This window comes from Pristiophorus japonicus, chromosome 17 (assembly GCF_044704955.1).
Source record: "Pristiophorus japonicus isolate sPriJap1 chromosome 17, sPriJap1.hap1, whole genome shotgun sequence".
In the NCBI taxonomy this organism is placed as follows: domain Eukaryota; kingdom Metazoa; phylum Chordata; class Chondrichthyes; family Pristiophoridae; genus Pristiophorus; species Pristiophorus japonicus.
Window position 1 is genome coordinate 82,882,491 of NC_091993.1, and position 27,507 is coordinate 82,909,997.

General features: G+C 45.1%; 1 protein-coding gene across 1 annotated transcript in view; it reads right to left on the reverse strand.

Annotated features, from left to right (window-relative positions):
* Positions 1-27,507, reverse strand: part of LOC139228220 (alpha-1,3-mannosyl-glycoprotein 4-beta-N-acetylglucosaminyltransferase C-like) — a 134,765-nt gene that overhangs the window by 23,710 nt on the left and 83,548 nt on the right. Inside the window, exon 2 of the mRNA XM_070859396.1 lies at positions 18,756-18,911. Within this exon, the coding sequence (XP_070715497.1) occupies positions 18,756-18,857 (102 nt within the window). The 5' untranslated portion in view covers positions 18,858-18,911. The remainder of the gene's footprint in view (positions 1-18,755; positions 18,912-27,507) is intronic.

Consider the following 27,507-nt stretch of genomic DNA (forward strand, 5'->3'; position numbering starts at 1 on the left):
TAGATTATAACGAATGCATCTGCTATAACTTCCGCCATCTCTTTTAATACCCTGGGATGCATTTCATCCAGGCCAGGGGACTTGTCTACCTTGAGTGCCATTAGCCTATCCAGCACTACCCCCCTAGTGATAGTGATTATCTCAAGGTCCTCCCTTCCCACATTCCCGTGACCAGCAATTATTGGCATGGTTTTTGTGTCTTCCACTGTGAAGACGGAAGCAAAATAATTGTTTAAGGTCTCAGCCATTTCCACATTTCCCATTATTAAATCCCCCTTCTCATCTTCTAAGGGACCAACATTTACTTTAGTCATACTTTTCCGTTTTATATATCGGCAAAAGCTTTTACTATCTGTTTTTATGTTTTGCGCAAGTTTACTTTCGTAATCTATCTTTCCTTTCTTTATTGCTTTCTTAGTCATTCTTTGCTGTCGTTTAAACTTTTCCCAATCTTCTAGCTTCCCACTAACCTTGGCCACCTTATACGCATTGGTTTTTAATTTGATACTCTCCTTTATTTCCTTGGTTATCCACGGCTGATTATCCCTTCTCTTACCGCCCTTCTTTTTCACTGGAATATATTTTTGTTGAGCACTATGAAAGAGCTCCTTAAAAGTCCTCCACTGTTCCTCAATTGTGCCACCGTTTAGTCTGTGTTTCCAGTCTATTTTAGCCAACTCTGCCCTCATCCCACTGTAGTCCCCTTTGTTTAAGCATAGTACGCTCATTTGAGACACTACTTCCTCACCCTCAATTTGTATTATAAATTCAACCATACTGTGATCACTCATTCCGAGAGGATCTTTTACTAGGAGATCGTTTATTATTCCTGTCTCATTACACAGGACCAGATCTAAGATAGCTTGCTCCCTTGTAGGTTCTGTAACATACTGCTCCAAGAAACAATCCCGTATGCATTCTCTGAATTCCTCCTCAATTATCCTTTATTATCTGAATGGTGACAGATTAGAAAAAGGGGAGGTGCAACAAGACCTGGGTGTCATGGTACATCAGTCATTGAAAGTTGGCATGCAGGTACAGCAGGTGGTGAAGGCGGCAAATGGCATGTTGGCCTTCAAAGCAGAGGAATTAAGTATAGGAGCAGGGAGGTCTTAATGCAGTTGTACAGAGCCTTGGTGAAGCCACACCTTGAATATTGTGTACAGTTTTGGTCTCTTAATCTGAGGAAGGACATTCTTGCTATTGAGGGAGTGCAGTGAAGATTCACCAGAAAGTTTCCCGGGATGGCAGGACTGACATATGAAGAAAGACTGGATCGATTCGGCTTATATTCACTGGAATTTTGAAGAAGAGGTGCTCTCATAGAAACTTATAAAATTCTGACGGGATTGGACAGGTTAGATGCAGGAAGAATGTTCCCGATGTTGAGGGAGTCCAGAACCAGGGGTCACAGTCTAAGGATAAGGGGTAAGCCATTTAGGACCAAGATGAGGAGAAACCGCTTCACTCAGAGAATTGTGAACCTGTGAAATTCTCTACCACAAAGTTGTTGAGGCCAGTTTGTTAGCTATATTCTCAAAAGGGAGTTAGATGTGGCCCTTACGGCTAAAGGGATCAAGGGGTATGGAGAGAAAGCAGGAATGGGGTACTAAAGTTGCATGATCAGCCACAATCATATTGAATGGTGGTGCAGACTCGAAGGGCCGAATGGCCTACTCCTGCAACTATTTTCTATGTTTCTATGCTAATAATAAAGGACGATATCAACATTGTGCCTAAAAAAGGAATGGTAAACCTGGGGGGGGTGGGGAAGCGTCGGAGTTCTGCGCATGCGCCATCCGGTGGCCAGGAATGGTGCCGGATGAGGGAGTCCCGGATAAGAGAGGTTCAACCTGTACTTTATAAATAAGTGGTATATAAATGTCCTCCTTGTACAGAGAGGAGCATTACATGCTTGATGTCGGAGTAGAAGGGACGAGAGGTTCCCATAATTAGCAAGGCTCAAGGTGAACAACTCCAAGGTTATTTGGTGATCTTTGTAGAGAGTCTTTGTGCCCTGCCCTTTTATTCTGCCAGACTTCAGCGGTTTACATGACCATTGCAGGTGGAGTAGCCTCCACCAGAGGGAGCAGGTTTACAAGTTGAACGTTACTTATTGAATTTTATCCTTTGACTCACCGTCACAGTCGAACGTAGAATAAATTTCTGCACCATTGTGCAGGTTTGTTTTTGATTGTGCCACCAGTTTTGCAGCACTGACTGCACTTCAAGAGTATTTTATTGAGTAAAAGGTAGTTAGGATATGCAAGAGTCATTATTATGAATGGAATTCAGTGACTTGAGGAATGGCTGCTTGTAACCTCGGTAAACCTTGGGACAATCCCTGCTCTTATTCTTTCGGATGATAGTAGCAAAGCAAATCAAATATCAATGACCCTAAAATTGTGGCCTCTCCAGGTGTATATGATGTGCCCACCACCCGAAGAGGCCCCGCAAGTTCTGGGTTTAGACGAGCGAAGCACGTGTGCCTGAACCCGGCACTTGCGATCTTTGGACAGATCGCACGCATCCCCGGGAGAAGGGTCTTCATTGGCGGAGATTTGGGCCATTTGCCCAACTCTTGCCCAGCGAATGTCCTTCAAACTCTTCCACCTGGTAAAAGCGCAAGGCCTGCTTTTACCAGTGTAAGAGTCCTAATAGATAGAAAAAATAAATGTTATTACTTATTTTTATACTAAAAACCCTGTCTGTGCAGACAAGTTTACTTCTAACACTATTAAAACATTTAAAAAATAATTTCTCTGAAACATTTAATTTAATGCAATTTCTATTAATTTTTTAAAAAGTGTTTTTTTTAATTCAGGAGTGTGTTTTATTTGATTTATGGGGTACTCTCATTGATGGCAATAGGGGCTCGGAGCTCCCATTACCATGAATGAGAATACTACATTGTGATTGGTGGGCCAGGCCCATGTGATCCCAGGAAGGGCCGAGATGCGCGGGCCTCTGCGCTAGGCTGTGTATCCAGGCCTCGGAGCACAAGTGTTCGTTCCTCCGGGACCACCAGGTACTTGCGGATTTTTTTTTTTTGCTTGGAGGCATCTGCAAGCGGGAAGCTTGTGACCACTATTTTTGGCCCAATATCTAAGTTGAATATCCAGGCCAAAGTTTACGGTGTAACAGCGTGGATATCTTGTAGACTCTCTGAGAATTTCCTCTGAGGGCAGTGCTCAATGATGTGCTCCAGGGTCTGATTTGGAGCTCCACAGTCACATGATGGGGATGCTTTAATCTTCCACCTATGGAGAAGGTGGCAGCATCTAGCATGACCAGTTCTGAGGCGGTTGATGGTTGTCCACTGTTTGCGAGGAAGGTTTGATCCTTCAGGTTGTACTGTGGGGTCCTCTATAAGGAATCCATTCTGTATGTCGCAGTCCTTCCAAGCATTTCACCATTGGTCATCAAGGCTGAGGGGAGATCGCTGAAGGGCTTTGGCGACGGTCCAAAAATGGCCTTCCAAATTTGAGAGGGGTTGGTGGTTGGTTGTTCAAGTCGGCCTGGATCGACATGTCTTTGCTGGTGTAGCTGTTGGATTCTCGGGAGACTGCATATTTGCGGCGTAGGTGTGGTGGTGCGATGTTTGCTAGCACGGGCAGCCAAGGTGTTGGTATCGATAAAAGCGTACAGGTGATAATTCTTGTGGTAGAATTCAGCTGGACATCAGCGGATTTGACATGCGGACTTGATAGCCATGCCGGAGAGCAGTACTCCGCTGTAGAGTACACCAGGATGAGTGCTGCCGTATGGAGGGTTTGAGCGTCTGCTCCCCATGTGGATCCGGCGAATTTCTGGATCAAGTTCACCCTACTCTTTAGTTTCTTCCCAAGGTTCCGGAGATGTTGTCTATATGACAGGGTGCGATCAAGCGTGACTCCTAAATAGGAGGTTTTTTTTGCATGGTTTACCTCTGTGCCGCAAAACGAGACTTTCTAAACTTGGTTTGCTTGATGGGTGTCGAGTGGAATGTCGAGGTGATGGTCTTTTGCGTGTTTGAGTAATTATTTTAGTCTCGCTCCAAAGAGGTGGATTTTACCAGTTGCAAGTATCCAAGAGAAGGAGGTCAACCATCTCTTCACTTTGGGTCCCAGTGCTTTTAAGAATTCTGGGTAAATACCACCTGGACCAGCAGCTTTTCCAGATTCGGTTGCTGACAGGGCATTGGATCAGACATGGCTGACAATCTTGGTGCCGCTGTCAAGTTTGGCCAAAGCTGCCGCTTCACCGGAGCCTTTGATGTTTGTATCAAGTGGGATGCAATGGCGTCTGCTCTGATGGTCATCCTGTGTTTAGAGGCGGGGTTTGCTGTGCCAAGTTGACAGAGCAGGGCCCAGGATTTTCTGCTGGAGTAAGTGAAGTTAGTCTTCTCCACAAGGTTCCTCCACTTTGCACATCTCGCCAGGTTCAAGGACTCCAGCTGATAGTGAATTCAAACAGGCTGCAGAGTTGAGAAAACACAGACCCATGTCTACGTGCAAGTGAGCACATTGCATTAAGTCATCAATCAACTTGACAATTCAGGACTTTTGGCAGCAAGCCAATTAGGGGTAAACAATGTGTCAATTGAGCCAATAAGGTCAAAGGAGGCAAGTTCATTTCTGTAAATTGATCCAGGATAAGAACAGCCATTTTTTGCCATGTGTTTTAGAAGGACAAAGGACTGGCAATCAGCCAGTAGCTTGGTGCAGCTGCCAGAATAAAATTATTTTAAAGATCTACAACCGGAGTTCGCATCTCATTGAAAATTAAGAGATCTAACACTTTTGGCGTCACGAACAGGATTGCTGAGGGAAGAAACTGAATTTTGGACATCGGGCCTACATACTGAGGTAAAGACTCCTCTTTATAAAAATCCTCGGTCAATTGTCTAAATTCACCTCCCCTTCTACGCGATTCTGAAAGCCTCCGGTTTGTGAACCCTCCGGTTGGTGGTCGGCTCGAAATCCCATAGACATCTAAACTTCGGCAGTGTGTTTGTTAATTCATCTCCGACCCACTGATTGGTTGGAAAGCCTACGACTCGAGACCCCAGTAAAGAAATTAGTAATATGGCAGCAGGAGATAAGAGCAAAGAATTGCCTACAACTGTTAAAGGTGGGCGGACACCACCTGAGGTTTCGATAGATGAAATCCTCGAACAGTTGAAAGAATACATAGAGCAACAATTCGACTTATCTAAAACCTGTATTAAGATCGAACGAAAATACGGTACCTCCAAAGGACAATGGTCCTTGGACGAGATCAAAAGGGTCTGGGGAAAAACGACCTGTGTGAAAAATAAAGAACGAACCAGATGGTCCCTAGCCGTTATGAGACAGATCTGACAGTGGAATGAGATTATAACGCGTTCCCAACGTGATAGGGACCTGACCAGTACAAAGGACCAATTGCAAGCGGTTTGTGAACAGCTGAGGCAAAAAAAACTTGAACTTGAAAAGTCGGAAGCGGAAGTTAAAGATCTTAAAGGTGAAATTAACATTAGGTCAAGAGACAGTAATAGGAAAATAAAAATATATCGGTCAATTCTCAGGGTACCCATGTTTGGATAAATTAAAAGCGCAAACCCGAAGACACGACCGAGGAATAGATACAAATTCTGAATCCTCCGACGATACAGGGTCGGAGGATGAAGAATTCGGGGTGCGCTTTGCCCCGTTTAAAAAAAAATAAGTTGTAGTCAAATCAGAAGAGACTGCGGATGAGGATGGAACCAAAAAAACGAAGAAAAAGGTGTGTGCAAAATTCTTATTTCATGATCCGGCAGACCCAGAGAAAATTGATAAATGGTCCAAGGAGTTGCCAATCCAAAGAAAGGGGGAGTGAAAACGTGGGACCAATTGGACCGCTTAAGAAATATATATCAACTTCATCCCTGGGACGGAGAGCAAATTTTGAGCATAATGGTGCCAATAACACAAGGAAGAAAATTGAATGACAAGGTAGAAGAAGCTGTGGGGCAGGATGAGCAAGAATTAAACGCAGTATGGGAGGCAATTAAACACTGGCTGCAAGCCTTCAGTCCAGCTAAGACAGACTGGGGAAAAATTGCAGCCTGCCAACAGAAAGGAACAGAGGAGGTCCTGGAGTATGACGAGCGGTTTAGATGCACGTGGCTAGAACATTCGGGTATGAATAATACGGATGAGGAAATGATGAACAAGTGTTTGGACCCCTGAAAGCAGCTTTTGTGGTAGGTCTAAAGCCAGAACTGTCCAAAATGCTTAAAGTAGCGTTACTGGACTGGGAAGGTAGAGGAACTACCTTTGCAGCGTTGGTGGATCGATGTAACCAATTAAACAGGGATATGGGAGCTAAAGTCAGAGCTGTGCAGGCTATGGGATGGAAATCCCAGGATTCCGATAAACAGTCATTCGGAAAATTACACGGAAAATGTCATTATTGTGGGAAAGAAGGTCACTGGACCAAGACGTGCAGGGCGAAACAGCAAGGTCGTGGCCGGGGAAGAGGGTGCAGCCAGGGATACAATTCAGCCAACAAACCAGGCTCGTCACAAGATAACGACCTCATAGAAGCATTTAAGCGACTGACAGTCCAACAAGAGGAGTTACTTGGGATAGCAAAAAACAATTAGAGCCCGCCCTGGCACCCCCTCCGCGCACTAATACAACAGAGGGGAGATGGGCTATAGATAACTGTGAGGGTGGGCGATAAGGATGTGGACTGTCTTTTAGACACAGGGGCGGAATTAACATGCCTACCCCTACAATATGGAGACTTTTTGCTGTTGGATGGTAGGGCACGTACAGCCTATGGAGTTGGGGGCAATAAAATGGAAATTAAAAGGACAACACCGGTACTTATAGGGTTGGGTCTACATGAACTAACCACACCGGTCTGGATAGGCCCAGTAGATCAACCCCTTTTGGGAATGGACGTTCTAATCTAAGTAGATTCATCGTTGCATTTCGAGGATGGTCAGGTGACATGGTCAATTAGAACTTTGAAGAAAGAAGAATTTAAGGAACACCCGATATGGGCTAAAGATAAGAATGATTGTGGCCTACTCCAGATGGAACCTGGGTCATTTACCGGGACCAAGCCTCCATGCACTAAACAGTATCCCATCAGTCCAACTGCCATCACGGGAATCTTACCGGTTATTCAGCAATTGGAAAAACAAGGGGTGCTTATTAAAACGCATAGCTCCTCCAATAGCCTCATGTGGCCGGTACAGAAATCTAATGAAACTTGGCGTTTGACCGTCGATTATAGGAAAGCTAACCAGTGTATTGATCAAAAAGCTCCTTTGGTCGCAGATCCTTCTACCATTTTTAATGCCCTCAAACCGAAACATAAATATTTCTCGGTTATAGATATGGACAACAGATTTTGGTCAGTGCCTCTGGCACCGGAGGTTCAACAGTGGTTTGCTTTCATGGCCCAAGGACAACAGTATACTTGGACCCGGTTACCGCAGGGTTCCACAACAGCCCTACGGTATTCCACATGGCTTTACAAAGCCATTTGCAAGAATTAACACCCCTGTCATCCACAGTCATCCAATACGTAGATGATATCCTACTAGCTTCAAACACGGAAGAACAGCATGAACAAGATTTACGAGCTTTGCTGGACCACCTTTGGCTGAAAGGACATAAAGCCATCATCGACAAAGCACAAATATCCCAAGAAGAGGTTGTATACCTGGGACAAAAAATTTCACAAGGAAAGAGAGAACTTACCCAGGATAGAACTGCAGCCATTCGGGTTGCTAAAAAATCCACCACTATTCAGGAATGAAGGTCTTTTTTGAGATTGTGTAACTTTAACAGAAATTGGATTGACTCCTTCACACAGCTTGCTCAGCCACTGAATGATATCTTAAAGGGGAAACGTGCCTCCAAAGAAGCCATCACCCTCACTAAGGAACACAAGAGGCCTTCCTGAGTTTGAAAAAGGCTTTGTGTTCGGCTCTGGCTCTGGGAATCCCCGACAGTGGTAAGCCATTTACCCTGTTTGTCCATGAGAAAGAAGGATACATGACAGCTATACTGACACAAGAACATGGGGATCGGCAAAGACCTATTGGCTATTATTCGGCAAAACTGGATGCGGTAGCCCTCGGATGCGGAAGTAGCCTAAGGGCCATGGAAGCTACATGTCAAGAGGTAATGATCACTGTGGGTCTAGTCCTCGACCAAAAGCTGATTGTCAAGTGTCCCCACACCGTACATGCTTTGCTGTCTATGAATAGAATGTCTCAGGTGACGGCAGCTAGATGGACCGGCTGAACAGCAGTTTTGGAAGCTCCAATCTCCATATCGTCCGGGCCAGCCCGGTTAATCCCGCAACTATGCTCCCGATGTCAGAACTGAGGGAGCAACAGCAGGGAGAATGTGAAGAGCATGACTGCGTGGAGATTTTAAAAGAAACAGAAGCAGCCGCCTTACCAGCAGAGGAGCCTCTTCACAACCCAGACCTCATCCTGTTTACAGATGGTTCCTCCTTTGTTGACAATGGTACCAGAAAAGCAGGGTGGGCAGTTACAACCTTATATGGGGTAGCGGCAAAAGGATGTTTACCCTCAGGAACGTCAGCACAACAGGCCGAGTTACGGGTCCCGTCAGAAGCATGTCGAATAGCAGAAGGACAGACAGCTAATGTCTACACAGATTCGCGTTATGTTTTTGGAGTCGCTCACGAATTTGGTCTGTTATGGCGGAAAAGAGGATTCCTCACTGCTGCTGGTACACCTATCCGAGACTTACTAGAGGTCATACAATTACCTCAGGAAGCGTCCATTCTGAAGTGTAAGGCCCATACCAAGGAAAATACCACGGAAGCACAGGGAAATACCAGAGCCGACCAGGCAGCTAAAGATGCCGCCTCACAGGGCGCTCCCCCAGAAGAACCAACACAGATGTGTAGATTGAAAACACTCAGGACTCTGACACGAGACCTTCAAACAATGCAAGGCGAGTGTTCCCGAGAGGAAAAATGGACATGGATTGAGGCAGGAATTAAGCTACGTGAAGATGGTGTCTGGAAACAAAGAGTTACCGACAAGCCAGTCGCGCCACAAGTGCTTATGCCTTTTTTAGCCCAACAGATCCACTCGTGGGGACACTTGGCCTCACAACAGATGACGGCACGATTCCAGAAAAGCTGGTGGGGTCGGGAATTTAAAAAACATGCCCAGCTGGTAGCAGACCGCTGTGTGGTCTGCCAGAAAAATAATTCTGGACCCATCACGGTAATGTCCCAACTGAGGCCCCCTGCCCCTGTCGGACCATTCCAGCATCTGCAGGTTGATTATATATCTCTCCTTCCATGCCAAGGATACACTAACATTCTTGTCATGGTCGACAGATTCTCTAGATGGGTAGAAGCTGTCCCAACTAAAAGAGCCGTAGCCAATTACATTGCAAAGGTCTTGTGTAAGGATTACATTCCCCGATGGGGAGTCCCGAGTAGCATTGACTCAGATCAGGGAACACACTTCACAGGTGCTGTCTGCCAAGAAGTCTGTAGGTTACTGAACATTACGTGGGATTTACACTGTCCTTATCATCCACAATCATCAGGACATGTAGAGCGAATGAATCGAACTCTGAAACAACCGCTTGCCAAATATCACCAAGAAGGAACACCATAGCCCCAGGCACTACCAATAGTGCTATGTAGCATTAGGGCAACCCCAAACAGAACTACAGGTCTAAGCCCATTTGAAATTATAACAGGAAGACCCATGTTGCTGCCAGGAACTATTGATTTACAGAAAGCTGATGTTCATTTAATGAGTGACACTTTGTTATCATACTGTCAGGACCCAACCAATGCTATTAGTTCTGTTTCCCGACAGGTATCGGCAGCTTGGGGTAATCCACCCGAAGGAGGACACATCATCCCGGGAGTCTGGGTCTATGTGAAAAAGTTACATAAAGAACCTTTGGGTGCCAAGTGGGAGGGACCTTACCAAGTGTTATTGACCACCCAGGCAGCTGTTAAAGTCCAAGGAAAGAAAGCCTGGATCCACGCTTCACACTTTAAACGAGCACCGTAACTGAAGCTGAAATCTGATAAGGACAGTTACTTTTTGCCAAAATGTATAAATTTACTGTACTATTCTAGGCATTTGCGTACTTCTTACTAGCCGACCCTCTGCACAAAAGGGAAATAGTAGAGTACCAAGGGAATTACATGTAAATACCTTTTTACATATGTCATACATTTATGCCAAACAAAGTAACATTTCTAGTTGTTGGGTGTGTGCGCATATTCCTATTCACTCAAAGGGAGGGATTCCCTTGAGGCCAGTTCCCTTGAATATCTCGGAAATGGCTGAGTGGATAATTAATCAAAACAAAACAGGCAATGCGTTTCAGGATACGGAAAACTGGGCACTTAAATGGAAGTCAGCAGGTTACAATCTGACTACCTTTGAAGGAGGGTACCAACCATGCTACAATAATTCCAAACAGCCCCCATTTTTTGTTATCACTAATACAACGGGAATAGGAAGACCAGGGGAATTGGGCTGTCTGATTAGAAACATCAAAGGAGGCCAAAATATGGGGTATAGTAACTACAGCCGGAATTATAATATAATCAAGCCACGGAACCGTCCAAACTGGGCCGATGTGGGAGTTTTTAACGTAACGGGGATTCTGAATAAAACAGATGGAAAAGCCTGGACAGGCCCCGGAGTGTTGCTGACAAAGAAACAGCTAACATTCATTGCCTATAATGGCACCTATTGGGTGTGTGGCCAGAAGGCCTACCCTTGGCTGCCCCAGAATTGGACGGGATCCTGCTATTTAGTCTAAATTGTGCCTTATATGTATCATATAAAGTCACTGTCGGAACATTTACACCATCCTAAGAGAGCTATCACAGAAACAGAGAGCTTCTTTGCGATTCTTATCCCCAGGTATGGGACTGCCAGACTGGCAAGGGAATCCATTAACATGGCATCCGTTGTGGAACGAGTAGCCAATGATACCTCAGAGGCCCTAGTTAAAATCAATGCAGAAATGGTAGCAATCCGCACAGTAGCCCTACAGAATAGACTGGCCCTTGATTACATCCTGGCTGAAAAGGGAGGTACTTGCGCCCTACTCGGAACTGAGTGTTGCACATATATCCTAGATAGCGCCAAAGAAATTACCCACTTAACGGAGCATATCCAAAAGGAGGTAGAAAAACTTAAGCCACCCCCATCATTCACTTTGTGGAGCGGAGCCACTGAATGGCTAGGTTCAATAGGAACTTCATTGGTGGAAGGTTTAATTCTATTTGTTGTAATTATTTTACTTTTATATTGTTTGTTTATGTTGATTAAATGTTGTTGCAACCAGGCGGCTGTAGCTGCTGTCCCGCATGTGAGACACCTTGCAGGTCCCAGCAGACCGTCTGTACGTGGCACAGGGGTATGTTATGCTTAAGGGAAGGTTGTTTACTGGTTGAATTAAGATATTGATTTGGATTAAATTGGAATGAGGTTACTTAACCTACTAAAACCAGACTTCCATTGTGGCCACGATGGAACTCGGGTTGGTGTAAATTTGTGTGGAACTACTAGTCCGGACATGTGGCGAAACACATCAACAAATTTTAGAATGAAACTCTATTAACATGTATGAAATTATTTTGTGGAATGTTTAACCAGTGATACCTGATGTTTTATGATTCAGTTTGTGAAAGAATCAAAGGGGGGATTGATAGTGAATTCAAGCTCTGCAGCCTGGCTGTAGTTTTTGAGAAAATACAGACCAAATTGCATTAAGTCATCAATCAACTTGACATTTTAGGACCCTTAGGTAGCGAGCCAATTAAAAGGTTAACAGACTATCAATTGAGCCAATAAGGTCAAAGAAGGTGAGTTCTTTTCTGTAAATTGAACCAGGTATAAAGTACAGCCATTTTGACCATGTGGTCTCAGAAGGACAAAGGCTTGGCTTAAAGCCAAGAGCTTGTTGCTGCTGCCAGAATAAAGTTACATTAAAACTACAACCGGAGTTTGTATTTCATTGGAAATTAAGAGATTTAACACCTGCTAATGTTTCACATTTAAAACCCGTGATTTTTTTTTTGCAGCTGGTAGGCAGCAGCTCAACATGGGTCTACTTGTCCTATGGAAAATCCTACAGGTACAGGCCGCATATGAAGGGTGCGTCAGAGTGCAGCATTAAGCCAATGCATCAGAACAAGAAATAATTACAATAAAACACAATGTTAGTTAGGGGCGGCAATTAAAAGGGAGTTAGACTAATAATATTGGCCTCTCAGTATAAACAAGAAGCCTTGCTTGCCATGTGTTTGACTCTTGGGATACGATTATATACCACAGGTCTTGCTGAAAGCCAGATTAACACAAGAAATGATTGCATTAGTATTGATTAATGAAAGCGAGACTCGGTAACAATTTGCATATATTTAATTTGCCTACATTATAATTCAAGGACAGAAGGCAGCCGTTTCCTGTTTCTTGTGGGTCATAGCAGTTCCTTTGGGTAAACTCTATTTGGAAATGCGAACATATAAAACTCAAGACATCAGTCTGTTACTTCCCAGTCAGCTTCATGTATCTCTGTCCCCCCCACCCACTCTCTAACTTTTTTCATTGAAGTTTAACTCCATGGAGTATGATAAGTATCACACAAGCCGAGTACCATCAACATCTCTGGGTCAGAGTAATAAGAACATAAGAACTAAGAGCAGTAGTAGGCCATACAGCGCTTCGAGCCTGTTCCGCCATTTAATAAGATCATGGCTGATCCGATAATGGAATCGGGTCAACTTCCCTGCCCCCATAACCCATAACCCCTTATTCCCTTATCATTTAAGAAACTGTCTATTTCTGTCTTAAATTTATTCAATGTCCCAGCTTCCACAGCTCTCTGAGGTAGCAAATTCCACAGATTCACAACTCTCAGAGAAGAAATTTCTCCTCATCTCATTTTTAAATGGGCGCCCCTTATTCTAAGCTTATGCCCCCTAGTTCTAGTCTCCCCCATCAGTGGAAACATCCTCTCTGCATCCACCTTGTAAAGCCCCCTCATAATCTTATAAGTTTCGATAAGATCACCTCTCGTTCTTCTGAATTCCAATGAGTAGAGGCCCAACCTACTCAACCTTTCCTCATAAGTCAACCCCCTCATCCCTGGAATCAACCTAGTGAACCTTCTCTGAACTGCCTCCAAAGCAAGTATATCCTTTCGTAAATATGGAAACCAAAACTGCATACAGTATTCCAGGTGTAGCCTCACTTATACCCTGTATAACTGTAGCAAGACTTCCCTGCTTTTATACTCCATCCCCTTTGCAATAAAGGCCAAGATTCCATTGGCCTTTCTGATCACTTGCTGTACCTGCATACTAACCTTTTGTTTTTCATACACAAGTACCCCCAAGGTTGCCCTTCAAACATCACCCTCCTCCCCACAGGAATTAGCTGATGACAACTCCTTTAATCTTACACTAGATGGAATGATTATTTCTTTTGAATTTTGATTGTGTCCCACAGTTTTTCACTTGCTTTTAAGACGACCTGAGTTACTTTTTGTCAACATGCGAGATACTAAACAGTGTCTGGCAGAGAACGAATAGGACTTTGATTTTATAGTACTGGAGGTTCTTTTAAACCAGTGCTGTGCAATAGAAATCACTCACTAGCCATGGCTACAGCAACAATATTCAAGTCACATGCACTAATTTTAGGAGAAACCGCCTTACAATTCCGGCACAGGCTTGACAGGCCGAATGGCCTTCTTCCATGCTGTAACCATTCTATGATTCTATAAACACTCATACACTATAGGTAAATATGTTTCACGTGTTTATTTATTAACAAACATCTACGACCAGTCACCAAGGAAGTGAAGCACTGAAAACGATCAAAAAAACACTTGCACATTCTGCTACTCAGTTTATCATTTTACCAACAAGTGCACAAAAACGTTAAAACACAGATGCAAAGACACGTATTGAGATCACGGGATAGAAATTGTCCCCCACTCTCTCCCCGTTTCAATGGTTTTTACCGCAGCTGCGGTTCAGGTCGACTCTTGCGTGACATACGGCTCATTGGTTTTTTTTGTTTTGATCCGGAAGTCGGTCACAATGGGGGCGGTGACTACACCTGAGGGGCAAAGACACGGCGGTGACAGCAACTCAGGAGTGGAAGTTGGGGGCAGAGAGGAGTCACCGTCGCGATGACGTCATCACGGCGCTGCGTCACCACGGCTCTCCCCTGCACTTAAAGGGGAGAGCCTCCGCAATTTTTAAACTGTGGCTCACGGGGCCACCAGGGAGGGTTTCAGCCGGGCCAGCGGCCGAACCTGGGGACATAGTTGTCGGGGCGACATGGCTGTCAGCCGACAAAAAAAAACATGGTGGCAGCAGCAGTGCGTCTTCCCCTTTAAGGGAAACCGCATCACTGCTGCAGAAGGCCACAGTCTCACTGGACCACCGGGAAAAAATAGGTTTTAGCACCGCTGGATGGGTCGAAGATTTTCGGTGGGGAATGTTGCCGTTGGGGGGGAGCGGGGAGTAGATCGGCAGTGCACACGGTGATGATGCGTTTAAGACGGATTGGCAGCAGCGGAGTAGTGGTGGGGGGGGAAATCGGGGCACCGCTGGAAAAACTCGGGAGGGCAATTGGGCTAGCAGCAGCCATTCCACCAAAAGTCGGCGACCACTCCACTCCGCAGCGTGGCTGCCGATTTGCGGTGGAACAGGCCTTAAGGAGAGGGGTAATTTCAGCCCCCATATGTCCAACGACAGTGTCGATTACACATTTTTATTTACTGATCAGAAATGCAATTCACCACATAACCAGTAGCTAACGCATTGGACAACACTGTTTTAATCTGTGGGTTCTGTATTTCCATGAAACATAGAAACATAGAAAATAGGTGCAGGAGCAGGCCATTCATCCCTTCTAGCCTGCACCGCCATTCAATGAGTTCATGGCTGAACATGAAACTTCAGTACCCGCTTCCTGCTTTCACGCCATACCCCTTGATCCCCCGAGTAGTAAGGACTTCATCTAACTCCCTTTTGAATATATTTAGTGAATTGGCCTCAACTACTTTCTGTGGTAGAGAATTCCACAGGTTCACCACTCTCTGGGTGAAGAAGTTTCTCCTCATCTCGGTCCTAAATGGCTTATCCCTTATCCTTAGACTGTGACCCCTGGTTCTGGACTTCCCCAACATTGGGAACATCCTTCCTGCATCCAACCTGTCCAAACCCGTCAGAATTTTAAACGTCTCTATGAGGTCCCCTCTCACTCTTCTGAACTCCAGTGAATACAAGCCCAGTTGATCCAGTCTTTCTTGATAGGTCAGTCCCACCATCCCGGGAATCAGTCTGGTGAATCTTCGCTGCACTCCCTCAATAGCAAGAATGTCCTTCCTCAAGTTAGGAGACCAAAACTGTACACAATACTCCAGGTGTGGCCTCACCAAGGCCCTGTACAACTGTAGCAACACCTCCCTGCCCCTGTACTCAAATCCCCTCGCTATGAAGGCCAACATGCCATTTGCTTTCTTAACCGCCTGCTGTACCTGCATGCCAACCTTCAATGACTGATGTACCATGGCACCCAGGTCTCGTTGCACCTTCCCTTTTCCTAATCTGTCACCATTCAGATAATAGTCTGTCTCTCTGTTATTACCACCAAAGTGGATAACCTCACATTTATCCACATTATACTTCATCTGCCACGCATTTGCCCACTCACCTAACCTATCCAAGTCACTCTGCAGGCTCATAGCATCCTCCTCGCAGCTCACACTGCCATCCAACTTAGTGTCATCCGCAAATTTGGAGATACTACATTTAATCCCCTCGTCTAAATCATTAATGTACAATGTAAACAGCTGGGGCCCCAGCACAGAACCTTGCGGTACCCCACTAGTCACTGCCTGCCATTCTGAAAAGTACCCATTTACTCCTACTCTTTGCTTCCTGTCTGACAACCAGTTCTCAATCCACTTCAGCACACTACCCCCAATCCCATGTGCTTTAACTTTGCACATTAATCTCTTGTGTGGGACCTTGTCGAAAGCCTTCTGAAAGTCCAAATATACCACATCAACTGGTTCTCCTTTGTCCACTTTACCGGAAACATCCTCAAAAAATTCCAGAAGATTTGTCAAGCATGATCTCCCTTTCACAAATCCATGCTGACTTGGACCTATCATGTCACCATTTTCCAAATGCGCTGCTATGACATCCTTAATAATTGATTCCATCATTTTACCCACTACTGAGGTCAGGCTGACCGGTCTATAATTCCCTGCTTTCTCTCTCCCTCCTTTTTTAAAAAGTGGGGTTACATTGGCTACCCTCCACTCGATAGGAACTGATCCAGAGTCAATGGAATGTTGGAAAATGACTGTCAATGCATCCGCTATTTCCAAGGCCACCTCCTTAAGTACTCTGGGATGCAGTCCATCAGGCCCTGGGGATTTATCGGCCTTCAATCCCATCAATTTCCCCAACACAATTTCCCGACTAATAAAAATTTCCCTCAGTTCCTCCTCCTTACTAGACCCTCTGACCCCTTTTATATCCGGAAGGTTGTTTGTGTCCTCCTTAGTGAATACTGAACCAAAGTACTTGTTCAATTGGTCTGCCATTTCTTTGTTCCCCGTTATGACTTCCCCTGATTCTGACTGCAGGGGACCTACGTTTGTCTTTACTAACCTTTTTCTCTTTACATACCTATAGAAACTTTTGCAATCCGCCTTAATGTTCCCTGCAAGCTTCTTCTCGTACTCCATTTTCCCTGCCCTAATCAAACCCTTTGTCCTCCTCTGCTGAGTTCTAAATTTCTCCCAGTCCCCAGGTTCGCTGCTATTTCTGGCCAATTTGTATGCCACTTCCTTGGCTTTAATACTATCCCTGATTTCCCTTGATAGCCACGGTTGAGCCACCTTCCCTTTTTTAATTTTTACGCCAGACAGGAATGTACAATTGTTGTAATTCATCCATGCGGTCTCTAAATGTCTGCCATTGCCCATCCACAGTCAACCCCTTAAGTATCATTCGCCAATCTATCTTAGCCAATTCACGCCTCATACCTTCTTTAAGTTCTGGACCATGGTCTCTGAATTAACTGTTTCATTCTCCATCCTAATGCAGAATTCCACCATATTATGGTCACTCTTCCCCAAGGGGCCTCGCACAATGAGATTGTTAATTAATCCTCTCTCATTACACAACACCCAGTCTAAGATGGCCTCCCCCCTAGTTGGTTCCTCGACATATTGGTCTAGAAAACCATCCCTTATGCACTCCATGAAATCCTCCTCCACTGTATTGCTTCTAGTTTGGCTAGCCCAATCTATGTGCATATTAAAGTCACCCATTATAACTGCTGCACCTTTATTGCATGCACTCCTAATTTCCTGTTTGATGCCCTCCCCAACATCACTACTACTGTTTGGAGGTCTGTACACAAATCCCACTAACGTTTTTTGCCCTTTAGTGTTCTGCAGCTCTACCCATATAGATTCCACATCATCCAAGCTAATGTCTTTCCTAACTATTGCATTAATCTCCTCTTTAACCAGCAATGCTAGCCCACCTCCTTTTCCTTTTATTCTATCCTTCATTGTATGAAACACAAGAGTTCACTTGGCCTGTTGGTCTTGATGTCAGTAGAACGTTCAGGACTAATGGGATGCCCCTCTGAGGTAGGACTATGGAGCTGAGCTACATTATTACATGAAGCATTCATTCTGGAAAGGAAACATGCAGGAAAATAGTGCGGACCACATTGTCAGTATGGGCTTGGGTGAAGTAATTATTTCCCTTTCGATAGACACAGTTTACAAAACTACAGAGAAAGCACAAATTAACTGTGTTATTTCTGTTAATATCAGGAGCTGCTCAAAAAATGTAGATTTCCCTCAAATGTGGATGGCGATTACCCTGCTCCACATATTGTGATGGGGAGAACTTGTTTTAGTGATACCATATATGAATGGCAAATGTATGTGCAATGTTTTGCTCCATCGTGGACGGTATTCAAGTTCCCCAACCCCTTGAGAGACAGAAGCTAACTGCCCTCTTTTCACTATTATTAGAATGTACACGCCAATGGGAAAGTTTCTTAAGAGGCAGTGCAGGTAGGTTCACTAGATTGATTCCTGGGATGAGAGAGTTGTCTTATGATGAGAGATTGTGTAGAATGGGCCCATACTCTCCGAAGTTTAGAAAAATAAGGGGTGATCTCACTGAAACACACAAGATTGTGAGGGGGATTGGCAGGGTCGATGCTGAGAGGTTGTGTCCACTGGTTGGAGAGGCACAGTCTCAGGATAAGGGGTCGACCAATTAAGACGGAGATGAGGAGGAATTCCTTCACTCAGAGGGTTGCGAATCTTTGGAATTTTCTACCCCAAAGGACTGTGGATGCTGGGTCTTTGAGTATTTTCTAGGTGGAGATAGATTTTTGGATTCTAGGGGAATTAAGCAATATGGGGATCGGGCGGGAAAGTGGAGTTGAGGTCGAAGATCAGCCATTGAATGGCGGAGCAGGCTCGAGTCGTCGTATGGCCTAATCCTACTCTTAATTTTATGTTCAACGGAAGTGTGCAGCCAGCCTGGTACACAGTGACCTGCTGTAGGGGAAGGTGCGAGTTGTCAAATTGAATGCATTTGAACAATCCTATAACTCAGCCACTCCTCAGGCAACCATCAAGGCTCACAAAAGACAGGTGCATAGTGGGCTTCATTCACATTGCACCACCGAGAATACTCACCAACACACTCCCTTCCTCATCCCTCGTACAGAGGTACATGAAAAGACAAAGAAACAGGCAGAAACCAGTAGTAGTTACTGATCGTTTCCAGTAGCATCTCATTGCAGCAGGATCTTTCCAAGTTGATCATGAGTCAGGGCTGTTTTCAGTCTCACTCTGAAAAACACACACAAGAAACTCTCGTCAATTTGGAGGGCGAGTCTTCACATTAAGCGGTGGCTGCATCATTTTGCAGGGAGACTATTGCACAAAGTTCAGAACGTTGGACAACAGGTGGAGAGAGTATCAGGCTCATTGTGATGGGCCCCATGCTCACATATCCGGTGAATATTTACCACCGACGTGTATATAGGAGGAATGACCAACTGGTTGCGATATCAGGGGCTGCCAACACCCAAGGAACCTTCCCCATACATCAGTCACTGCTCTCAAGAGGGATAATGAGAGAGAGAAAAGGAAGAATTATTAAACAAAAAATTAGGGTTTGGAAAATCTTTGAGAGAAATAATGTGTGCATCTAAAGCTGAAAAGCTCTAACACTCAGAGTGCCAGCTGTGGCTCAGTGGGTAGCACACTTGCCTCTGAGTCAGAAGGTTGTGGGTTTAAGTTCCACTGCAGGTACTTGAGCACATAAAAATCCAGGCTGACACTCCAGTGCAGTGCTGAGGGAGTGCTGCACTGTCGGAGATGCCGTCTTTCGGATGAGACGTTAAACCGAGGCCCCATTAGCTCTCTCAGGTGGACGTTAAAACCCCTTAATACCAGATTGTTAAAAAATCCACCGAAAACTTCACAATAACAGTTAGAAAACGCTTAGAAAACCAGATCTTAGCAACTCTGTTTTACATTAAAATGCAAAATAAAAACCCGATAGCCAGCTTATAGTGTCCAGCTGAAAACCAGAGAGACGGAAACCTCACAGTCACTGTTAACTTTAATGAGCTCTCCTGAGATCATTAAAGTTATCAGTTCCTAAACATATTTTGAAAATAGTGCAATATTTCTGTGTGTTAAGCCAATGTGTGAGAAAGTGTAGGAGTGTGTGATTATGGGATTGGCCATGCAATGACTAATTCGTTAAGTCACAGACTGTCTGACACCATATTGCCTTTTTTGTTTCAATAAAATCTAGAGACTTGAGCACAAAATCTAGGCTGACACTCCACTGCTACACTGTCGAGGCCCCGTCTGCTCTCTCAGGTGGATGCAAAAGATCCCATGGTACTGCATCGAAGAGGAGCAGGGGAGTTATCCCTGGTGTCCTGGCCAATATTTCTCCCTCAATCAACATAAGAAAAAACAGATTATCTGGTCATTATCACATGCTGTTTGTGGGAGCTTGCTGTGTACAAATTGGCTGCCGCATTTCCTACATTACAACAGTGACTACACTCCAAAGTACTTTATTGGCTGTAAAGCGCTTTGAGACGTCCGGTGGTCGTGAAAGGCGCTATATAAATGCAAGCCTTTCTTTTTCTTTGTTTTGGTTGGCAACACTGTTTACTCTATCCTTATAGCGGTCACTAACTGTACTTGTATTTCTGTATGCATCACCTCCTACTGGTTTGGAGTGGCACTAGCATTGGTCAGGGAACAGGAGACCCACCTGCATTGCAGTTGTAGAAAGTAACGGACCAGGAAAACTGGAATGTCTAGGGAGTAGATAGAGGGATCCAAACCCAGCTTTCCATGAGATGTTTAAACCAAGGTCTGTGCTCTCTCTGGTGGACCTAAAAGATCCCACGGCACTATTTCAAAGAAAAGCAGGGGAGTTATCCCTGGTGTCCTGGCCAATATTTATCCCTCCATCAACATCACTAAAAAAATGAGATTATCTGGTCATCATCACAATGCTGTTTGTGGGAGCTTGCTGTGCGCAAATTGGCTGCCGCGTTTCCTACATTACAACAGTGACTACACTCCAAAAGTACTTCATTGGCTGAAAGCGCTTTGGGACATCCGGAGGTCGTGAAAGGCGCTAGATAAATGCAAGCCTTTCTTCTTTTTTTCTTTAAATCACCCCTGATGTAACTGCTGCACGTCATTTCTTACAAAATGGTTATTTGGAGATAAATAAACTGGCTGAACAGGCCAGCCAGTCTCTTGTCCCAATGCCACTCTCCTTTCTCTACCTTACTCTAGGAAAAGAATCAAACCAAGCTGGCTTGATCCCTAGATAACAAGTAGCTTTCAAGACAAGTCAGTTACTTACGTGACTTTTTAAAAAGCAGCTTAATTGGTACAAACTTTTGCACTGAGTTCCTTTATCAAAATGTAATATTAAGGTAACGTTGTAATTATGCCTAGTTTATAAATAAAAATTCAATCTTCTAATTTGTCTGTAACTATCTCAAACATTTCGCAAAGGGATGCGACAGTCAGATTCAATCGTAAGCATATAAAGATTCTTTGAACCAGCAACGCTTGTACACTGGAACAAGACAACTCCAACAGCGACAGGCCGGAACGCCGCACCGCCATAGTTGCCCGGGAACTTAGACGCTTTGACATTGACATCGCTGCCCTAAGCGAGACCCGGTGGGCAGGGGAAGGCCAGCTCAAAGAACATGGTGGAGGTTACACCTTTTTCTGGAAAGAAAAACCAGAGGAAGAACGCTGCTCCATGGAGTCGGCTTTGCCATCAAAAATGAACTGGTCGATTGCGTACGCCCCAACACTGGATGCAACAGATGAGGCTAAAGAGGGTTTTTATTCCAACCTTGAGACATCCCTGTCCCGAGTCCCCATGAGCAACAAATTGATCCTCCTGGGTGACTTTAATGCCAAGGTCGGCAAAGACATAGCCCTCTGGGGAGGCGTGATTGGCAGAGAGGGGGTAGGGAAAGCCAACTCCAACGGTACCCTACTCCTGACAAAATGTCTAGAACATACAAGGCATCGTGGCAACACCCTCGCTCCAAACACTGGCAGCTGCTCGACTATGTCATTGTCCGATCCAAGGATGTGCACATCACCTGCGCCATGACAGAAGCTGACGACTGCTGGATGGACCATCGCCTAATCCGATCCATCATCAATATAAACATAGCCCCAAAGCAGAGAGGACGGCAGAAGCAGTGCCGGGGCACTTAAAGACCCAGCTAAGAGAGCCTATACAGCCAGCACCTCACAGCTAATCTGGCGTGCCTTGATGACCCTGGGATGCTGAATGCCCACAGCGCTTGGTCTGTCCTCCAGGTCTCCATGACCAGTGCCTATGAAGAGACACTTGGTTACTCAAGCAGAAAACACCACGACTGGTTTGATGAAAATGATCAGGAGATCCAAGAATTAATAGATCGTAAGCGCAGAGCATTTCTGAGCCTCAAGCAACAACCAAACTCTGGAGCTGCAAAGCAACGGCTCAAGGCTGAGGTCCAATAAAAAACCCGGGACCTAAAGAACCAGTGGTGGATGGAGAAAGCACAGTAGATACAACAACTGGCCGACAGCCACGATATGCAAGGATTCTTCATTGCAGTCAAGGCCACCTACGCTCCCAAGGCCCTACCCCACTCCTGGCCAAGAATGGGGAAACACTCATCAAGGACACCTTGTCAGGGCCCGCTGGAAGGAGCACTTTGAAGATCTCCTCAATCGAGACTCTGCCTTTGACTCACGTGTTCTCAACTCCATCCCGCAGCATGTGACCCGCCACCACCTCAGTGAAATCCCAAAGTTGCACGAGGTAGGAAAAGCCATAAGACAGCTCAAGAACAACAAGGCGACGGGTGCGGATGGAATCCCTGATGAGGCGCTAAAGTATGGCGGAGAGGCATGACCTCATCTCTCTCATTTGGAGGGAGGAGAGCATGCAGCGAGATCTCAGAGATGCAGTGATCGTGACCATCTTTAAAAAGGAGGACAAGTCCGACTGCGGCAACGACAGGGGACTCTCCCTGCTATCAGCCACTGGGAAAGTCGTTGCTAGAATCCTCCTCAACCGTCTTCTCCCTGTAGCCGAGGAACTCCTTCTGGAATCACAGTGCGGATTTCGTCCCCTACAGGGCACAAAGGACATGACACCTTTGCAGCGCGACAGCTGCAGGAAAAATGCAGGGAGCAGTGCCAGCCCTTATATATGGCCGCCTTCGATCTTACAAAGGCCTTTGACACTGTCAACTGTGAGGGCTTAAGGAACGTCCTCCTCTGTTTTGGATGCCCCCAAAAGTTTATCAACATCCTTCGTCTGCTCCATGACGACATGCAGGCCGTGATCCTTACCAGCGGTTCCATTACAGACCCAATCTACGTCCAGATCAGGGTCAAACACGGCTGCGTCATCGCTCCAACCCTCTTCTCAATCTTTCTCGCTGCCATGCTCAACCTCACAGTCAACAAGCTCCCCACTGGAGTGGAACTAACTACAGAACCAGTGGGAAGCTGTTTAACTTTTGCCGCCTCCAGGCCAGGTCCAAGATCACCCCAACCTCTGTCGTTGAGCTACAGTACCTGGACGACGCCTGTGTCTGTGCACATTCTGAGGCTGAACTCCAGGATATAGTTGATGTATTCACCGTGACATATGAAAGCATGGGCCTTACGCTTAACATCCGTAAGACAAAGGTCCTTCACCAGCCTGTCCTCGCCGCACAACATTGCTCCCCAGTCATCAAGATTCACGGCGCAGCCCTAGACAACGTTGACCACTTCCCATACCTCAGGAGCCTTTTATCAATATTGGAGATTCAACATCGCCTCCAGTGCGCCAGTACAGCCTTTGGCCGCCTGAGGAAAAGAGTGTTCAAAGACCAGGCCCTCAAATCTACCACCAAGCTGAAGGTCTACAGGGCTGTAGTAATACCCGCCCTCCTGTATGGATCAGAGGCATGGATGATCTACAGAAGACACCTCAAGTCACTGGAGATATATCACCAACGATGTTTCCGCAAGATCCTGTAAATCCCCTGGGAGGACAGGCGCACCAACATCAGTGTCCTCGCCTAGGCTAACATCCTCAGCATTGAAGTACTGACCACACTCGATCAGCTTCGCTGGGTAGGCCACATACTACGCATGCCAGACAAGAGACTCCCTGAGCAACTGCTCTATGCGGAGCTCCTTCACGGCAAACAAGCCGAAGGTGGGCAGCAGAAACATTACAAGGACACCCTCAAAGCCTCCCTGGTAAAGTGCGACATCACCACTGACACCTGGGATTCCCTGGCTGAAAACCGCCCGAGGTGGAGAAAGTGCATCCGGGAGGGCGTTGAGCTCTTTGAATCTCAATGCCGTGAGTTTGAAGAGGTCAGGCGCAGGCAGCGGAAGGAGCGTGCGGCAAATCAGTCCCAACCCCCCCCCCCCCCCCCTCCCCTCCCCCGACAGTGTCTGTGGCTCTCGTATTGGACTGTTCAGCCACCAAAGAACTCACTTTAGGAGTGGAAGCAAGTCTTCCTCGATTCCGAGGGACTGCCTCCGATGATGATAATGCAATTGCGTTCGACATAATTACTATTTTATTCTAATATAAAAACAGAAACGCTGAAAATCTCAGCGGGTCAGGCAGCATCTGTGGAGAGAGAAACAGAGTTAACATTTAAGGTCAGTCTGCTTTCTCTCCACAGATGCTGCCTGACCCACTGAGATTTCCAGTATTTTGGGTTTTTATTCCAGATTCCAGCATCTGCAGTATTTTGCTTTTGTATTATTCTAGTCTATTCTAAGCTGGATGGCTGATAACATGGGCAGGTGTAACTGCAGGGGCTGATATCTCTGACGTATTCAGCGTACTTGTCACCAACCTACAGAGAAGAGAATATCTACAGAAGCTGGATCATTCTATCTTCCTCACTCGAGAGGCTGGTGACAGGTACACTCCATACTTTCCAGTCTTTACACAGGTGAATTGTGTGAACTCCCCTGAAGTTAAAACTTTCCTTGCAGTATTGTGCCCAGAGTGTATACATCTCAACATAATCAGCCCGTGATTTGACTCTATTCTTGTGCTAGCTCAATGACTTCTCATTAATCATTCTTCTTGCCCCAATTAATATGTCAGTATATGTCTGTAGCATAATCACCACCTCACAAAAAGAACTCTGCCTGTCCGATCCAGCAAAAGGACCCAAATGTTAATGGACTAGAAGTCATTGAATCAGGAAATGTATTGTATAACGATGTGTGTTTTGAAACTGTACCGGTTGCATTTAAACATGAGCTTGAATCTGTCAACTAGATTATGTGAAGGGCGTTATTCACATTTAATAGACAAAATGGGAAGAGAATTAGTAAAGGATGTGTTAGTAAAGAATAGAAAACAGGAACCAAGGGATGAGGAACATAAGGAGAAGCAGTTTAAATCAGGAAACGTGGCATCAGGGACTGCTCTAGATCTGGAACAAATTTTATCCAACAGGCTGTTTTCGAACTTTTGAAACGTTTTATTCTAGAAAAAGTTTCATGAGAGTCGAGCTTACTTTAAGCGACAGAGACTGGGTACTGTGCAATTATTTGTCAAGATTGGTGAAGGAGCGAGACCATCGGATGCACAGACTAGGATTAAGCTTCTTTCCACTCCGACGGTCATGGCGATCGATGCTGCAAAGCCAGCAATCAAAACGCAAAGTCATTATCTTACACATGCACAAAGACTTGACTTAAACACCCAATCTTCAAGCTAATATTAAAAGCAGACTTTGTAGTGTTTGAATGGGCTAAACCTATGCGTTTGAGATGAGTTTTATTTTTAAATGACCATCACAATGTGCATACTGAGCCTTCCACGGTGTACGTGACACCTAAAATTAAGTAAAAATCATTAACCATGAAGTCCCAAAATAGTAAATGAAACCCCAATGTGATTTTAAAGTGTTAGCCTGGGCTCAATGGTAGCACTCACGCCTCAGAGTCAGAAATTTGTGGATTCAAGCCTCACTGCAGAGACTTGAGCATGTTATCTAGGCTGAAACTTTAGTGCAGTACTGAGGGAGTGCTGCACTGTTGGTGATTCAGTCCTTTGGGTGAGATGTTAAACCAAGGCTCCTTTACCTTGTCAGGGGAATATAAAAGATCCCATAGTACATTTTGAAGTAGAGTAGGGGAGTTTTCCCAGTGTCCTGGCCAACATTAATCCCTCAAGCAATACCACTAAATTTGGTCATCTATCTTACTTATGTCTGTGGAACCTTGCTGCGCGCAAATTGGCTGCTGTATTTCCCGACATTATGACAGTGACTCCATTTCAAAAGTACTTAATTGGCTGTGAAGAGCTTTGCTGTTTCCTTCAATGTAATGTTGAGCCACACAAACCAGGTCTGAAGTGCAATCCTTTGTCACTGCAGAGAGGCAGAAACAATTGTGATGCCACATTTAGTGGACAGTGGGGAATGGGAGAAAATCAGCCAGTGTTCCTGCTCCAGATAACAATTCAGTGAACTTTGCTAGAACGTGTGCGTGCACACACTGGGATGGAAACAGGATATAGCTTGGAAAAGGTAGTATGCAAAAAATACTTTAGCCAGAACAAAGCAATACTGTAGTTGGAATAAGCTGACCACACAATGCACTGTTCTGTATTCCTTATCGTCTTTCATTGTTTTATCAGTACAGGTACAACGTCCCGAATCCGAAATGCCGAAAAACGGAATTGTTTGAGGCGGCCAAGATGGTGTCATCTGGTGGCGAGGGACGAGGAAACCGGGAAAAAAAGCAGAGTGCCGCGGGGCCTCGGGAACCGGCGGGCACGAAGAGCGGGGGATCGGCAAGCGGCGCCATCAGCGAGATCTGAAATCCGTCAAAACCCAAAAACCGTCACGGATTCAGCCCAGAGGTTGCCGGATTTCAGATGTTGTACCTGTAATACTTCACACTCCTCTTGTATTTTGCGAATGGAATGAATAGGAATTTTTGTAAAATGAAACATATAATTTTCAGTAATTGTAAGCATTTATTGATGCTCAGACTTGCAGTGTAATTTTGGTAATGTTGTTTTAAGAATGTTTATGGAATTGTTACAATCCAGTCAGCTGCAACATTGTTAATCAATATGCTTTCTTTAAAGACATAATTAGAGAACAGATTAAAATCAATTGTAAAATCAGTACGGAAAAGGGAAGTGTAAAAACATTCCACCTCCATAACTTGCACATAACGTCTAATGAAAAAAGATACTAGCCAATCTCCCATACATTACTCATGGCAAGGTTGTGGCAGCTATGATGGAGCAGTGTCTAACCTGGCCTGTTCTTTTATTAGTTACTTCCTGTGGGGAAACCACTCATCTACATAAGCCTATAAAAGGAGACACAGACATTGCAGACACAACCTTCTGGTTAGCTATCAATTTTATTGCTGATAAAAATCCAAGCATAAATGAGTCATTTGCATGAGATGTGGGCACGCAACACAGAAATAACATAAGAAATAGGAGCAGGAGTAGGCCAATAAACAAGCAGTCGGTGGGTGCAAGAAAAACTCAGTTGCAATCAATACAGAATTGAATTGCATTCATTTTATTCAGACGCTGTCGGGCCGTGAAATGTTTATTGTTTCCTTCAAACAAAAAAAAATTGCAAAAATAGAAATCGAAATGAGTTTACCTGGAGTGTATTTTGTTCCAAACTGAAAAGTTTACACTCGAGTTGGTTGAAAGCACACATCCTTTTTCAATTATGCGTGGTATTTTGTCAAATTAATTGATGATCCGGTGCAGCTCAGAGCTGCAAATGGTTGCTCAACTGAGCTTTAATGCTGTGACTATATCCTGGAGTTCAGCTTCAGAATGTGCGCAGACACAGGCATCGTCCGCGTACTG